General features: G+C 44.5%; 1 protein-coding gene across 3 annotated transcripts in view; it reads right to left on the reverse strand.

The window, feature by feature from the left end:
* The window catches only part of CEP85L (centrosomal protein 85 like), a 387474-nt gene that overhangs the window by 120960 nt on the left and 247647 nt on the right, over positions 1-18867 (reverse strand). For all 3 annotated transcript variants that reach the window (XM_063917223.1, XM_063917222.1, XM_063917221.1), the window contains one exon: positions 13049-13815. In XM_063917223.1, the coding sequence (XP_063773293.1) occupies positions 13049-13815 (767 nt within the window). The remainder of the gene's footprint in view (positions 1-13048; positions 13816-18867) is intronic.

Raw genomic sequence — 18867 nt, forward strand, 5'->3', positions numbered from 1 at the left:
CTGATCATCATGGTTCTGCTACTTATGTTTATTCTCGTAAAACTTCTGTGAGATCTACAAAGCAGCCCCTGGATCTGTGCAATAATCTCATATCATACAATGGCCAATCAAAGCTACTTTCAAGAGTTTGATCCATCTGGGACTTAAATTCAGCATTACTTGAACATTCTTGTTGGGCCATCCACTTCTTGCAGCACCTGCTGAGCATACGTTGGACCTTTAACCATCTAATCAATTACTAAGAACCCTTGTGCTGACACATACTAATTTATAGTAGATTTCCAGATTACCAGTCTGGTAGAGATCTTTCACTGCACACAAAGAATGCCATCCGTCTCATTAACCAACACTGGACTACCATACAGAGTAGATCAATGTGATTGAGAACCAGCAGTGTAGAAGTCAATGCATGTTACAGTCAACAAGAGCAACAACCTCTCTCTATTGCATATAAGTGTACTTTTAATACTGAAAAATTGTCATTATGGCTGCCTTTTATATATCGGTCAATTATATACATGCAATAGCTTAGTGTTATTACCTTAGACTTGCACTCACTTACTGGCATGTTGATAGCTGAGCTTTACTCACACTTTTATGTTACTTTTTTTAGGTTATTTTTTGTGTTTCCTTTTGTTAAAACACTATCATATACAGAACTATACTGCTTAACCTGATACAGATAGTAGGTAAAGTGTCAGATAACACTGCAAAATCATTCAGTCAAAAAATGAATGTTCTATTTCACACCTAAGAAAGAAACCTGTAATAGATACTATAGCACATTCATTGGCTGGATTACCTTCCCTAAAATGAAAAGAATTTAGCTACAGGTATCCGTATCTGCACAATGTTACATCACTGAGAATTATGATGATTGGACGACACAGATCGGTGTAGAGTAAAATAAGAGTTAACCTATAGAAGAGCACTGTAACAGTCAATAAACAGGTTTCTGTATAATGTGGTCTACCATCCTCTTTTTTTGCTATATATATATATATATATATTGCTATATATATATTGCTATATATATATATATATATATATATATATATATTTATTAATATCTTGGTAGTACTAAATACAATCTATATTGTATTACCAAGGGAAGGCATATGCAGTAGACATAAGAGTATCAGTCTAGGGGTGAATTCTGTTACCCGAGAGCACTACCCTGAACGGATTCTGGTGGCTTTGCGGGGTATGTCTCAGAGGCTGGTTTCTGCTCATAGCATATGGAGGTTTAGAGCAGGGTTCAGCTACTTTTATTCTAGTCTATGCAGGCAGCTCACATCCAACTGAACCTCACTCTTTATGGTTTGCTAAATATACGTTATAAATTGCTTACACAATGACTGCAACACATTGAAATTTGACTGCAGTAAAGCTTTAAATGACTATTGTAACTAATATGTTAATTTAAGATTAGATTTTAATTTGACTATGAGAACGCCACATAGTACTGCTGTCATTGCAGCAATTCCTGGAAAACTTGTCAAGATGAAGAAGAGAAAACAATGTCCGATTTGACCTGTGCCAGACATCCACTCAGGTGTTTATGTTCTGTTGGGTCATCTCCAGGTAGAGATGCGCCAGTCTCAGTGCTTCTATGAAGTGTGGTTAGCGGGGAGAGACCTATACCTCTGAGAAGGTATACAACTAGGGGGAATGTCTTTACCTAAATCTCCTCATTAAATAAAAATATGAGGGTAATCCAGAAAGTAAAGACCATTTGCACAATCCCGCCACGTAGGTCATTCACCATACTAAATTTATGGACAGGCAATCTCCCTAACCTGCTCTCTGTGAATGGCATGCTATTATGATACTTTCTGTCAATGATGGGTGTTAAAATGAACCCTATAATACAAAATCCCTGACTGTAAAAGTGAGAATTCTGATTCTCCAATGCGCACGAAGTGACACCTGCCAAGTATATGTTGTCAATTAAAGCAGATATATGGTGATGTGAGAAAGTGGTATGATATGTTAAAAAATGGACAAACAAATATGCATGACGAAGACTGACCAGGACGCCCATCACTGGACAACAATTTTGAGCGTAACGTTTTCGATCATCCAACCCACAGATGTGTCCTCATACATCTAGCTTTAGTAAGTCATGCACAACGAGATGCCTGGCATGAGTGAGCCAGTAGTTCCCATGCAACTCTGCTATCGCCAGTGTCTATTTTTTGGGGCAAAAATTTGTCTTACTTGCATCATTATGTGAAGAAGATGCACAAGCAGACGCTGCATGCCTATGGGGGTCATGCCGACCCGTTCGTACGCAGCGGTGCGAACGGGTCTGGAATGCGCATGCGTCGTTGCCCGCTAGAGCCGATTGCAAGAAGACTGACAGAAAGAAGGCGTTCCTGGGTGTCTCCGGACCGTTGCCTGCCGTTTTCGGGGAGTGGAGAAGAAAACGCAGATGTGTCCAGGAGAACAGAGGGCGGATGTCTGACATCAAAGCCGGCCCCAGCATCGCTGAGATCGTCGCACAGGGTAAGCATGTCCAGGGCTAGTTTTGTTCTGCTTGAAAATATTTTAGCTTAGCAGGGCTGCACAAGCGATCGCAGCCCTGCAAAGCTAAAATACACTCCCCCACAGGCGTGTTCTAGTTGATCGCAGCAGCAGCAAAAAGTTGCTGGCTGCGATCAACTCGGAATAACCACCTATACTCTGTGTGCGAATGCGGCTGTAACTGCATATGAAGTATTACGTTACAGAGTGTTGCAGAAAAAAAACACTAGCGTAGCATTTTGTATGCAGAGAGCTGCAGTCATTCACAGAATGTAGGCATGCCGCATATCACTTTAATCAGCAGAGTCTGCTTATGCATCTTATTCCTGATATGAATAAGACAGATTTTCAGGGGGAAGGGGGGCACAAGAAGACGCACATCGCTCACGCCAAGGCATGACTAGAAGGGCTGCTTAACTTGACTGCAGCGACTATGTAGGATGACACATCTGTATAGTCTGGACCTTGCTCCAAGAGATTTTCACTAAGTCTTAAGGAGTACCTGGACAGAAATCATTTTGTAAGTGATGATGAGTTTAAGCTTGCAGTCAACAACTGGTTCAATGGATTGGGGGATCTAAAGCTCATGGACAGATATGAAAAATGTTTAAATGATGGAGGTGGTTATGGAGAAATGTGGAGAAAGAGACAAAAGTACTCTGTAGTAAAAACAAAAACAAACAAAATAATAATCTTATTATTTTTACAGCCAGTCTTTATTTTCTGTATTACCCTCGAAAATATAACATACAATTATAATGATATAGAAGGAGTATAATAATTACATTTATTATACTATATTATTATAAAAATATATAATAAACAGGATGTAGTTATGTGACCGGCGGTCAGGAGACTGCCAGGTATGGTGACAGACGGTATCCCAAGCACCGGTCACCTATACCCAACCCTAATAAAACTATATAATTACAGAAAAAGTGTAATAAGCTGCACAGCTCGGCAGTCTAAATACATTAAGATGATGAAAAACAAAAATATAATAATGACGATTTATAAGTGTTTCTATTAAAGTCCTTTAAAGCTAATGGGCACTTAAAAAGGACCGGTCATCTCATTATTTTTTTTTAAATACATGCTATGTTAAGTCTATAAAAATTATTTTTATGCCCTCTCTCACTTGGTTTACTAAGGAGAGCACCTACTGTATATGGAAGTTCTCAATAGCCTGATAGCTGGGCTCATTAGCATGCTAATCAATGGGCAGACAGTGTCTGTGGGGACAGGTTTGATTTTTGGGGGGTTAGAGGACAGGACCTCTGAAAAAGTATGATATGATGCCACACATAGTAATGCAAGGGTAGCTGTTTACAACTATTGATTAAATCAAACTGTACTTTCAGAAGATTGAAATTGTTTAAAAGATTACAATTTATCCAATAAAGTCTGTTCACATGCAATCCTATTACATTAATCACCTTTTTGCAGCAGCATTACTAAGCAGGCTCAAACATTCCTGACCAGAGCAGCTTCATCTATAAACAAACAGCGACATTCAGAGGCTGTAACACAGACTTACACTGTTCTGCGGAGCAATGCCAATGCTATAAATATAGCACAAACATTCCAAATGAATCCAACTGAAGCAAGCTGTCCAGTGGAAATAAGACCCACATAAAATCTTGTGGAGGACAATACAGCAGAATTACTATCACTAAAATGGATTGCCATGTAAAATATAGTATGACTGACAGAGAGGGCATTTATCAGTAGAGACTAAAACGCACACTACAGATGTGTCCTCGCACTAAACAGCCTCTTTCAGTGCGTCTGGTCCTGTACAACTCGGCTGCGCTGAGCGTCTCTCACTCAAAATGTGCATCTTATTCACATAAATAAGAAGCGGAAGCAACAAAACGACGTTGCTAGTTGACACTAATCAATGGGTTACATTTGTACATCTGGATGAGACGGAGTCTGAATCAGTGTAAAAGGCGTTCCAGAGTGAGTGGCTGCTGCTTTTCCTTGCACTGTATCTGTGAGTCTGTTAGCATGTAAAACCAATTCCTTTGTGCTTAAAGCTGCTGCCTGTAGTTGGTGATTTGCGGTGCCTGCGATGCGACTAAGATGATAAAAGAAAAATATAGCACACTACTCTTCTCGGACCATCTCATTTGTGCATCTCGCTCTGTATAGGGTGCGGACACCCAGTAAGTGAGGACACATCTGTACTCACATATCTGCAACAGGGTTTCTTATCAACATTTTCTAGTGGCTTTCCTAACTATATATTGTGAACTATTTATTCCTACTGATGCTTTAGCTATGAAATATGAAAATACAATTAATGGAATACATATCCTATCCCGGCAGACAGGATGCCGGCTGTCACTATACAGACAGCGGCATCCGGCCTGCTGGAATCCCAGTGGCGAGACAGTAAGTCCCCTCGCGGGCTCACTGCAGCGAGAAAAGTGAGCCACAGATTCTATTCACACTCAGTTGGTGGCGCGTACCCACCAACCAAGTGGAAATACCTGGCGGTGCTCGGGATTCTGGCTGTCGGTATTTCGCCGGCTGATGGGATTCGGGAGTCTGTCTCCTGAATGCCGGGATCCCGACAGCTGGTATATTGACTGCATGTCAAATGAATTAACATAGGATTTTGAAGACACTGGAAGTAAGGTATTTCCAGAACTGCACTCAGGCCATTGTAACCCACATTGGGGCAGATGTATTAACCTGGAGAAGGCATAAGGAAGTGATAAACCAGTGATAAATGCAAGGTGATAAAGGCACCAGCCAATCAGCTCCAATATGTAAATTAACAGTTAGGATCTGATTGGCTGGTGCCTTTATCACCTTGCACATATCACTGGTTTATCACTTCCCTATGCCTTCTCCAGTTTAATACATCTGCCCCATAGTCCATTATAAGCATGCCTAGAGAATCTGACAAATTAGAGCATACTACTAGGAAGAATTTCTAGATGCAGTACATGTTTGTTTAACGTTTACGGTTTAGATAATAAGATTTTAAACCTACCGGTAAATCTATTTCTCCTAGTCCGTAGAGGATGCTGGGGACTCCATAAGGATCATGGGGTATAGACGGGCTCCGCAGGAGATAGGGCACCTAAAAAGAACTTTAACTATGGGTGTGCACTGGCTCCTCCAGACCTCCGTTAGAGAACTGTGCCCAGAGGAGATGGACAATACAAGGCAGGATTTAGAAATCCAAGGGCAAGATTCATACCAGCCCACACCAATCATACCATGTAACCTGGATCATACATAACCAGTTATCCGTATGAACAACAACAGTAACGGTCCAAGACCGATTTCAACTGTAACATAACCCTTATGTAAGCAACAACTATATACAAGTCTTGCAGAGTTTCCGCACTGGGACGGGCGCCCAGCATCCTCTATGGACTAGGAGAAATAGATTTACCGGTAGGTTTAAAATCTTATTTTCTCTTACGTCCTAGAGGATGCTGGGGACTCCGTAAGGACCATGGGGTTTATACCAAAGCATCCAATCGGGCGGGAGAGTGCGTGACTCTGCAGCACTGACTGAGCAAACGCTAGGTCCTCATCAGCCAGGGTATCAAACTTGTAGAATTTAGCAAAAGTGTTTGACCCCGACCAAGTCGCCGCTCGGCAAAGTTGTAATGCCGAGACGCCTCGGGCAGCCGCCCAAGAAGAGCCCACCTTCCTAGTGGAATGGGCCGTAACCGAATTCGGTACCGGCAATCCAGCCGTAGAATGAGCCTGCTGAATCGTATTACAGATCCAGCGAGCAATAGTCTGCTTCGAAGCAGGTGCGCCAATCTTATTGGCCGCATACAGGACAAACAGAGCATCTGTTTTCCTAATTCTAGCCGTCCTGGCTACATAAATTTTTAAGGCCCTGACTACGTCCAGGGATCTGGAATCCTCCAGGTCACTTGTAGCCACAGGCACCAATATAGGTTGATTCACATGGAATGAAGAAACCACCTTAGGCAAAAATTGCGGACGTGTCCTCAATTCAACTCGATCCACATGAAATATCAAGTAGGGGCTTTTGTGTGACAAAGCCGCCAATTCTGATACTCGCCTTGCCGATGCCAAGGCCAACAACATGACCACCTTCCAAGTAAGAAATTTCAACTCAACCTTGTTAAGCGGTTCAAACCAGTGTGATTTTAGGAACTGCAACACCACGTTGAGGTCCCACGGTGCCACTGGAGGCACAAAAGGAGGCTGGATGTGTAGCACTCCCTTTACAAACGTCTGGACTACTGGAAGATAAGCCAATTCCTTCTGAAAGAAAATCGAAAGGGCCGAAATCTGAACCTTAACAGAGCCTAATTTCAGGCCCATATCCACTCCTGTCTGTAGGAAGTGGAGAAAACGACCCAGATGAAAATCTTCCGTAGGTGCATTCTTGGTCTCACACCAAGACACATACTTTCACCAGATACGGTGATAATGCTTAACCGTTACCTCCTTCCTAGCCTTTATTAAAGTAGGGATGACCTCTTCCGGAATCCCCTTTTTCGCTAGGATTCGGCGTTCAACCGCCATGCCGTCAAACGTAACCGCGGTAAGTCCTGAAATACACAGGGCCCCTGTTGCAACAGGTCTTCCCTCAGAGGAAGAGGCCAGGGATCTCCTGTGAGCATCTCTTGTAGATCTGAGTACCAGGCCCTTCGAGGCCAGTCTGGGACAACGAGTATCGTCTGTACTCTTCTTTGCCTTATGATCCTCAACACTTTTGTGATGAGAGGAAGAAGAGGAAACACGTAGACCGATTTGAACACCCACGGTGTTATCAGAGCGTCTACTGCCACTGCCCGAGGGTCCCGAGACCTGGCACAATACCTCCGAAGCTTTTTTTTGAGGCGTGACGCCATCATGTCTATTTGAGGAGTTCCCCAAAGACGTGTTATGTCTGCAAATACTTCTTGATGAAGTCCCCACTCTCCTGGATGGAGATCGTGTCTGCTGAGGAAGTCTGCTTTCCAGTTGTCCACTCCCGGAATGAAGACAGCCGACAGAGCGCTTACATGATTTTCCGCCCAGCGAAGAATCCTGGTGGTTTCCACCATCGCGACTCTGCTTCTTGTCCCGCCTTGGAGGTTCACATGAGCCACTGCTGTGACATTGTCTGATTGAATCAGAACCGGTAGGTTTCGAAGAAGACTCTCCGCTTGTCGAAGGCCGTTGTAAATGGCCCTGAGTTCCAACACATTGATGTGTAGACAGGACTCCTGGTCTGACCAAAGTCCCTGAAAGTTTTTTCCCTGTGTGACCGCTCCCCATCCTCGGAGGCTCGCGTCCGTGGTAACCAGGATCCAGTCCTGAATTCCGAACCGGCGACCCTCCAGCAGGTGAGCACTTTGCAACCACCACAGGAGAGACACTCTGGCCCCTGGGGACAGAGTTATTTTCCAATGTAAGTGCAGATGGGACCCGGACCACTTGTCCAGAAGGTCCCATTGAAAAGTCCTTGCATGGAACCTTCCGAAGGGAATGGCCTCGTAGGCCGCCACCATTTTTCCCAGAACTCGAGTGCATTGGTGAACTGACACCCTTTTCGGTTTTAGCAGGTCTCTGACCATGTTTTGGATGTCCTGGGCTTTCTCTATTGGGAGGAAGACCTTCATTTGTTCCGTATCCAGTATCATACCTAGGAACGGTAGTCGAGTTGTCAGAATCATCTGTGACTTCGGTAGATTTAGAATCCAACCGTGTTGCTGGAGAATTCTCAGAGAGAGTGCCACACTGCTCAGCAATTTCTCCCTTGATCTCGCTTTTATCAGGAGATCGTCCAAGTATGGGATAATTGTGACTCCATGCTTGCGCAGGACCACCATCATTTCCGCCATTATCTTGGTGAAAATCCTCGGGGCCGTGGAAAGTCCAAACGGCAACGTCTGAAATTGGTAATGACAATCCTGTACAGCGAATCTCAGGTATTCCTGATGGGGGGCATATATGGGGACATGAAGGTACGCAACCTTTATGTCCAGAGACACCATAAACTCCCCCTCCTCCATGTTGGCTATCATCGCTCTGGGTGATTCCATTTTGAATTTGAATCTTTTTATGTACAGGTTTAGGGATTTCAGATTCAGAATAGGTCTGACCGAATCATCCGGTTTCGGGACCACAAATAGGGTTGAGTAGTAACCTCTTCCCTGCTGGTGCAGGGGAACCTTGATTATCACTTGCTGTATACACAGCGTTTGAATTGCAGCTAACACTACATCCCTTTCCGATGTGGAAGCTGGTAGGGCCGATTTGAAAAATCGGCGCGGGGGCACTTCCTCGAATTCCAGTTTGTACCCCTGGGAAACTATTTCCAACACCCAGGGATTCAGGTCTGATCTGACCCAGGCCTGACTGAAAAATCGAAGACGTGCCCCCACCGGTGCGGACTCCCTCAGGGGAGCCCCAGCGTCATGCTGTGGGTTTTGGAGCAGCCGGGGAGGACTTTTGGTCCTGGGCACCTGCCGAAAGCAGGTGCTCTTTTGTCTCTGCCCTTACCTCTGGCGAGGAAAGAGGATCCCCGACCTCTTCTGGACTTGTGCGACCGAAAGGACTGCATCTGATAGGGTGTTTCTTTCTTTTGCTGTTGGGGAATATATGGTAAAAAATTTGATTTACCTGCTGTAGCTGTGGAAACCAGGTCCGTCAGCCCCTCCCCAAACAATACCTCACCCTTATAGGGTAGTACTTCCATATGTTTTTTTGGAATCCGCATCACCCGTCCATTGGCGAGTCCATAAGGATCTTCTCGCCGAGATAGACATGGCATTGGCCCTAGAAGCTAGCAGTCCAATGAACCTTTGAGCATCCCTCATAAATAAGACTGCGTCTTTAATATGGGCTAGAGTTAAGAATATAGTATCCTTATCCATATTTTCAAATTGATCTGTCAGCTCATCTGTCCAAGCTGCAATTGCGCTACACACCCATGCCGACGCAATTGTTGGTCTTAGCACAGCACCCGTATGAGAATAAATACACTTTAAGGTAGTTTCTTGCCTGCGATCTGCAGGGTCCTTAAGGGCCGCTGTGTCAGGTGACGGTAGCGCCACTTTCTTGGACAAGCGCGTCAGGGCCTTGTCCACAGTGGGGGGTGATTCCCAAATCTCCCTGTCCTGCTTAGGGAAGGGGTATGCCATATAAATTCTTTTGGGGATCTGCGGTCTCTTTTCCGGAGTCTCCCAAGCTTTTCCAAAGAAATCATTTAATTCATGAGATGTGAGAAAAGTAATAATCTGTTTCTTTTCCTTAAACATGTGTACCCTTGTGTCAGGGACCGAGGGTTCATCCTCAATATGCAACACATCCCTTATTGCCACAATCATACACTGAATGGTTTTAGTCACCCTAGGGTGCAATTTTACGTCGTCATAGTCGACACTGGAATCAGAATCCGTGTCGGTAGTAGTGTCTTGTGTTAAGGGACGCTTTTGAGACCCCGACGGGCCCTGTGAGTCGGTCCAATCCGAGGATTGACCCCCTGATGTCCCCCCTAATTCAGCCTTATCAAGCCTTTTATGTAAAGATGCCACACTTGCATTCAACATATGCCACATGTCCATCTATTCCGGAGTCGGCACAACAGACGGGGACACACCACTCATTTGCTCCACCTCCTCCTTGGAGAAGCCTTCTGCTTCAGACATGTCGGCACCACGTACCGACACCCCACACACACAGGGATTAACCTACAAGGGGACAAAACCCCAACCAGGCCCTTAGGAGAGACAGAGAGAGAGTATGCCAGCACACACCCAGCGCTTAATAACACTGGCGCTCACTGCGTCGTCAATGTGCCCCCCTCCTCTTTTTTCCATCCTGTGAAGTTCAGCAGGGGAGAGACCAGGGAGCCAGCGTTCAGCATGCAGCTTCTGTGGAGAAAATGGTGCTGGTTAGTGCTGAGGATCAAGCCCCGCCCACCCGACGGCGGGCTTCGGTCCCAGTGCTTTTTTTATTAAAATGGCGGGGGATTCTTGGATTTACTGCCTCCGCAGCCTAATCCATCTTAACATGCCCAGAAGTGAGGAATATTGCTGCCCAGGGCGCCCCCCCCCCCCCAGCGCCCTGCACCCTTCAGTGCTGCTCTGTGTGTGTATAGTGGGAGCAATGGCGCGCAGCTTACCGCTGCGCGCCTTACCTCATGAAGATCTGATATCTTCTGCTGCCTGATGTCTTCTGCCTTCTTATACTCACCCGGCTTCTATCTTCGGCATCTGTGAGGAGGACGGCGGCGCGGCTCCGGGACGAACTCCAGGTGAGACCTGTGTTCCGACACCCTCTTGAGCTAATGGTGTCCAGTAGCCTAGAAACAGAACCCAACCGTAAAGCCAGCCCTGCTTCTCTCTACTCAGTCCCACGATGCAGGGAGCCTATTGCCAACAGGACTCCCTGAAAATAAAAAACCTAACAAAATTCTTTTAAAACAGAAAACTCTGGAGAGCTCTCTGCAGTGTACCCTTTCTCCTCTGGGCACAGAATCTAACTGAGGTCTGGAGGAGGGGCATAGAGGGAGGAGCCAGTGCACACCCATAGTCAAAGTTCTTTTTAGGTGCCCTATCTCCTGCGGAGCCCCAGCATCCTCTAGGACGTAAGAGAAAAGGGGACTCACACCTCCATATTGTTCTGCCTATCATTATCCATAACTGGAAGTAACACTGGCACCTGTCTGGTGTTCACTTGGAGCCCGGACAGATGCTACTGAAATTAATCCAAGGACAGAACATTTTTTTCAATAATTTGTTGGAATTTCTTAAGCGTAAAATACACTATGGAATGTTTCCTAAATTCTAGCAAAGGAAAAAAATTGGACTCTGCTTCAGCTTAAATAGCTAAATATGAAAGAATATTTTTTATTTTTTTTATGAAATCAATGGTGAATTAGAAAATAGTAATATTGGCAATTTGAATAAAATAATCTAAATGTCTAAAAATATAATAAACTATTTAAATCTATAGAGATAGAAAAGTTTAATCTTCTGTATATAGTCTTTACTCTAAAGTCTTCTACCTGCAAACTCAAACTTCAGCGCTTCCACTGTAGAGCCACTTCTGCTTTTATTGTTATTAATAATTGTATGATTTTATGACGGTACTTCGCCTTGCTTCTATCAGCTGATGCTGTCCCTAGAAGTTGGAGTTCCTACGCAGGTGCGATTTTTGATTGATTTTTTTTCCTGCTACAGATAGAATGGGTGACTGGAGTGCTGAGGGCACGACCTGAATGTAAGCCCAGACAGCTACCCTTGAAAAAGAAATCTGAAAATTAAGTTGGCCAATAATAACTGTTATTGTCCTGAACAAACATACTGTATGTTTTGTTGCATCATATATTTTATGCCACGCAGACTGAGTATATGTTTTGTACCAGAGAAGTTGTGCTAAGCACAGTACAATAAATAAGTTCAGCATATCATATGTAATCAATATGTGCTTTTTCACAAGACTGTATTAAGCATGATGCAATGAAGGGATAATTAGTAAAGGGGCAATCATAATCAGCCTGAACGATGGAGTATTAAATAAACATAAAATGCATTACAGTAAAACACTGATTATCCGAATATGAGCTATGGAAAATTAATATTTTGTTTGTATTGTACAATTCATTGTTTTGCTTCCCTATTTTCTAGAGATGAGTACTTTGGTTAGTTTTGATTCGGTTTCGTTTTGACTCGGATCTGTGATTGGTTATCCAGCATTCACGTGTTTTGGCAAGTCAATAAGAAAGATCCAAACATACGATAATTTGGCGGAAAGTGGACAAATTAACTGCTCGACTCTATCACTTTCTGTATGATCCACTGATTATATGTTAAATGGTGCATCATACAATAAAAAAAATAATTTTATCATAGACCTATTAAATAAAAGAATACAGATAGATAGATAGATAGATAGATAGATAGATATCCACACACATATATGTACACACACATACATAGTCCAATTAGCCAAATAGAGCTATTAACTGAACTAACCGTGGTCCCAATTAGTTCTGAGAAATGTATAGTTAATGATTCTGGCATCCAAATGTAACATGGTTATTATGGAGATATGAATTGTATTGTTAGGACTCCCCACAGAATGCCAATGATCTGTATCCTTAACATTAGAACAGAAGGTGGTGAGAGTCTGATCCAAAGAACAGTATTACCATATCACTAACACTATGTAACGTATCTTTATAGGAGCGCTAAAATCTGGATATTTAAATATTACGAAACAAAAATATATTTAAGAAGATGATAACATTAGTATTAAGAAATCTACAAATAAGTTTAATATTTTTTTTCACTTCTGTTGAGATGTAAACATGAATTATATAGTTTACTTTTTTGTGAAATCCACATAGTTTAGAATGTAAGCCTTGTGACCTTACGCACAGACGAGCATCTCAGTCTGTTTTGCTAAACAACTTAAAAATATATATACACAGTAGGTAATTTCCAAAAAAGAGAAAACACTTTCCATGCAATTCTGACTTTTTGCCACAAGATGGCAGCATGAACAAACAGTTTCTAAGTACCTGCAAATGCTCTGCATCTTGACGAAGATGCTCAAGTGGATGCCAAGCAAACACACCACACGTTTCCTCTGGAGTTCGTCGCTCTTGAATATTTGCATGGAGCTGATCTGTAAGCCACATCTGAGTTCTTAAAGAGGACTGGAGTGGGGCACCAGCCTGGTAACCAAAGTGGCTGTATTTTTGCACATAATTGTCATTACCAGTAGGGGAGGGCTTACTTTCTGGCAAGGCACTATAGGTCAAATCCAAAGTATGCCTCCTACTTGGTGTAGTAGATGTAGTGAGGTCATTGCTGCTGCAGCTATCAAACTTATATTTTAGGTCTATGCCTGCAAGCTCTTTTTTATCTAGGTCTTTATCATCCATTTTCAGAGCCTCCATACTATAGTGCAGACAAACTGGCCCGTGAGCTCGCAACTGCTGAGAAAGTGAGCCGTCTCTGCCTGTACGTTCGAGGCTATGCCGTGTCCCTGCTTTCTCAACTTTGCCATCCTGACCAAAAGCCTCCGCTGTACTCAGTTTAGAGAGAGATGACCATTTCTTCATAGGCCTGGAGTCCTTCATGTCAAGCGGGTTTTCCAAATGGCCATAGGTTCTTCCAGTACCAGGCAAAGGGTAGCTGTTATCCCAACAAGAGGTGTCGAGTCTGTCCTCTCTGTGCCTGGGCAGGGACGATCTTGGCGTGGAGGGCATGACATGTGCAGTAGGCAAGCAGACCAGTGGATGCACTGGTTTTAATGTAGATGTAGCACTTGACGTTGAATGGTCTAAAGAGCAAACAGAAGGATAGGTTATCATCAAACACATAGAAACAATCAAAAGCAAAATAAACTTTCATTGGCTTATGTAATAATACATTCTGCAGCCATTTTTTTGTGATCTCGCCCCACCACACTGTTAATAAGTTGTATAAAAATTAACTTCATTGTCCTCAACAATCCACTTAATGAACAGTCAACAAAAAATACATGGGCAAATAACTTTATCATCAGAGACGGGAAAACTTAATTCCTTTAAAAATAAAAAAAAAACTGCTATCTAAAGGATTCGAAAAAAAACACTCTTAGTTGGGTGATACGATACGACAGATATGAACAAAATGTAGTATGAAGAGCAGTGCCACCACTCTGCCATGGTGGAATAACCCTGCAATTCAAAGTCTTTAATTAGTGCAAATGATGTACAGATGGCTAATCTCATTATCTTTCCAGTGGTATCAAATCCACTGACATACACCAACTTCACTTATGCACTGCTTTCAGCTGGAACATAAGCCACACGTACGCACACAAAAATGTTCTCTGAATTTGTAATTATAGCCTACTCTCCATGTAAAGAGAAGCATATGACTGGGATGCATTTTTGCTATAATGCGGCTCTCTTTTCTACGGGATATATTGGTCTACATGCATTAGGTCGACATGGAAAAAGGCCGACATGCGTTTTTCTTCATATTTTGAACTTTTTCATCCTTTACGTTCCACATGGACTACGATTAGGAATAGTAACCTGTGCCGAGCGCAGCGGTAGTGGAGCCAGGCACCCTGCCCGAAGCATGGCGAGCAAAGCAAACCATGCGAGGGGACACGGTGCACTAATTGGATTCCCCATCACTTTACAAAGAAAACAGAACAAAAAAAAGTAAAAAAACAAAAACAAAACTAATGTCAACCTTTTTCCATGTCAACCTATTTCAGGTGTTGACCTAGTCACTGTCGACCAACAGTGGTCGACCTAATGACTGTCGACCTACGTGTGATTGACCTAATGACCCATACCCTTTTCTACACCCCATCCAAGGGGCACATTCTCTACATATTTATTTTTGGCACAAAAAGGGACATCAAAGGTGATCCAGGGGTCAGAAGTGGTGTCAAGTCACTTGACTCCTGGAATGAGCTGTCCTCAGCAGTGCCCTACACAAGCTTCTTCTAAATGCAGATTTACAAAAGAAATCACATCAACAAGACAAGGTTGTCCGCTACCACATTTTAGCTTTTGATGATAATTTTCAGTATTACATTACAGCGCCAGAGACATAATGAAATCAATACAAAAATACGTAAGTACCAAACGAGTAGGATATGTAGTGGGAAAAAAATATTAAACTAAACTAAAGTACCATTCCACCCACACCTCAGTCTGGAGTTTATGCAAACAAAATGATCTGAAATATAGAACCATCACTGAGAGACTATTTATGATAGAATTACTGGTAATAAATCAATCTTTCTGCTACCACCATTTTCCATGTCACGGAGAAGCCTAGCTGTCAGCTAAGAATAACGGTGCATACACACGGTGAGATATTGGGGGCAATTCAATTTGCCGACAGTTGGAGCTATTCAATTCTGCTCATGTTAAGTCGGCGAAGGCCCGTTCTCCCGCACTTAACAGGTTGATTTGTCGGGAGAACAGGCATTCCACGACTTAACTGCCCGGCGCGATGTTGAATCCTGACAGAATCAGCCTTCCGCCGGCCACACGCCAGCACTTTGTCGGATTTCAGCTCGCACCCCCTTGGAGTGAGAGAAGAATTCCCGACAATTAAGTGTCACATGGCGCTGTATTGAATAGTGCCGGGAGCTAATTCCTGGCACTATTCAACTGTCGGCAAATTGAATTGACCCCATTGACTATCCCTTATTTTTAGTATGCATTTTCCCTTGAACGCCCCCAGAGGCCAGAAGCACAGATATTGTCTATACACATGGTGCGATTTTGACTATGGCCATTGTTGACTATACTTTGTACTAGATTTTACACAATATAGTTAAAATTGCCTTGCCTGCACAGTCTGTTTATCCATGCGATCCCGATTCCGCGGGGCAGCGCATCGGTATCGCAAGCTGTGTACACACGGTGCGATTTGCACTAACTTTCCTTACGATTTTTACTTTATGGTCAAAATCGTAAGGTTACGTCACACCGTGTGTATGCACCTTTACACTCACAGTTAATACTATCACTGACATATTTATTACGTAGATGAATAATCACCAATCCCAGACCCCAGAGGCGTCGGAATGGGGGGGGCAAGGGGGCAGCTCGCTCCCCCCAAATGAGAGTGGCGCCTGCTGCCGCCGATACTAGCGGTACACGGCTGAGATAGGCGCCGCACATAAAGGGCGCTTCGGCCGCGGACCGCGATTCACTGACTGTCACTGTCATTGACAGTGACAGTCAGTGCTGCCGCTCCTCTCATGTAGCACACTGACCTCGTATATGTAATGAGCGGCGGAGCGTCATGACGTCAAGCCGCTCATTACATATGCGCAAGCTGTGCTGGGGCCGGACTGGGAAGTCACAGCGGAGAGACCTAGACAGACTTGTTTGAAAATGCGGGGGCCGCCCGCTCCTGCTCGCCCGCCCAGCGTCCTGTGGGGGTATGTGCTCCTGGCACTGTGGGGACATATGTATATCTTGTTTTGGGGGCATATATGTATATCTGTCACTGGGAGTATATATGTATATCTGTCACTGGGAGTATATATGTATATCTGGCTCTAGGACATGTATGTATGTATATCTGGCACGGGGGGGCATATAATAAGAATTTACTTACCGATAATTCTATTTCTCGTAGTCCGTAGTGGATGCTGGGGACTCCGTCAGGACCATGGGGAATAGCGGCTCCGCAGGAGACAGGGCACAAAAGTAAAAGCTTTAGGATCAGGTGGTGTGCACTGGCTCCTCCCCCTATGACCCTCCTCCAAGCCTCAGTTAGGATACCGTGCCCGGACGAGCGTACACAATAAGGAAGGATTTTGAATCCCGGGTAAGACTCATACCAGCCACACCAATCACACTGTACAACCTGTGATCTGAACCCAGTTAACAGCATGATAACAGCGGAGCCTCTGAAAAGATGGCTCACAACAATAATAACCCAATTTTTGTAACAATAACTATGTACAAGTATTGCAGACAATCCGCACTTGGGATGGGCGCCCAGCATCCACTACGGACTACGAGAAATAGAATTATCGGTAAGTAAATTCTTATTTTCTCTGACGTCCTAAGTGGATGCTGGGGACTCCGTCAGGACCATGGGGATTATACCAAAGCTCCCAAACGGGCGGGAGAGTGCGGATGACTCTGCAGCACCAAGTGAGAGAACTCCAGGTCCTCCTCAGCCAGGGTGTGCCCCTGACCAAGTAGCAGCTCGGCAAAGTTGTAAAGCCGAGACCCCTCGGGCAGCCGCCCAAGATGAGCCCACCTTCCTTGTGGAATGGGCATTTACATATTTTGGCTGTGGCAGGCCTGCCACAGAATGTGCAAGCTGAATTGTACTACACATCCAACTAGCAATCGTCTGCTTAGAAGCAAGAGCACCCCGTTTGTTGGGTGCATACAGGATAACAGCAAGTCAGTTTTCCTGACTCCAGCCGTCCTGGAAACATATATTTTCAGGGCCCTGACAACATCTAGCAACTTGGAGTCCTCCAAGTCCCTAGTATCCGCAGGTACCACAATAAGCTGGTTCAGGTGAAACGCTGACACCACCTTAGGGAGAAACTGGGGACGAGTCCGCAGCTCTGCCCTGTCCGAATGGACAATCAGATATGGGCTTTTGTGAGACAAAGCCGCCAATTCTGACACTCGCCTGGCCGAGGCCAGGGCCAACAGCATGGTCACTTTCCATGTGAGATATTTCAAATCCACAGATTTGAGCGGTTTAAACCAATGTGATTTGAGGAATCCCAGAACTACGTTGAGATCCCACAGTGCCACTGGAGGCACAAAAGGGGGTTGTACATGCAGTACTCCCTTGACAAACTTCTGGACTTCAGGAACTGAAGCCAATTCTTTCTGGAAGAAAATCGACAGGGCCGAAATTTGAACCTTAATGGACCCCAATTTGAGGCCCATAGACACTCCTGTTTGCAGGAAATGTAGGAATCGACCGAGTTGAAATTCCTCCGTGGGGGCCTTCCTGGCCTCACACCATGCAACATATTTTCGCCAAATGCGGTGATAATGTTGTGTGGTCACCTCCTTCCTGGCTCTGACCAGGGTAGGGATGACCTCTTCCGGAATGCCTTTTTCCCTTAAGATCCGGCGTTCAACCGCCATGCCGTCAAACGCAGCCGCGGTAAGTCTTGGAACAGACATGATCCTTGCTGAAGCAAGTCCCTTCTTAGTATCTCTTGAAGTTCCGGGTACCAAGTCCTTCTTGGCCAATCCGGAGCCACGAGTATAGTTCTTACTCCTCTCCTTCTTATAATTCTCAGTACCATTGGGTATGAGAGGCAGAGGAGGGAACACATACACCGACTGGTACACCCACGGTGTTACCAGAGCGTCCCAGCTATTGCCTGAGGGTCTCTTGACCTGGCGCAATACCTGTCCAGTTTTTTGTTCAGACGGGACGCCATCATGTCCACCTTTGGTCTTTCCCAACGGTTCACAATCATGTGGAAGACTTCCAGATGAAGTCTCCACTCTCCCGGGTGGAGGTCGTGCCTGCTGAGGAAGTCTGCTTCCCAGTTGTCCACTCCCGGAATGAACACCGCTAACAGTGTTATCACATGATTTTTCGCCCAGCGCCTGTCTGTTTACGTGGGCGACTGCCGTGATGTTGTCCGACTGGATCAGCACCGGTTGACTTTGAAGCAGAGGTCTTCCTAGGCTCAGAGCATTGTAAATTGCCCTTAGCTCCAGTATATTTATGTGGAGAGAAGTCTCCAGACTTGACCACACTCCTTGGAAATTTCTTCCCTGTGTGACTGCTCCCCAGCCTCTCAGGCTGGCATCCGTGGTCACCAGGACCCAGTCCTGAATGCCGAATCTGCTGCCCTCTAGTAGATGAGCACTCT

Source organism: Pseudophryne corroboree, chromosome 4 (assembly GCF_028390025.1).
Source record: "Pseudophryne corroboree isolate aPseCor3 chromosome 4, aPseCor3.hap2, whole genome shotgun sequence".
Taxonomy (NCBI): Eukaryota; Metazoa; Chordata; class Amphibia; order Anura; family Myobatrachidae; genus Pseudophryne; species Pseudophryne corroboree.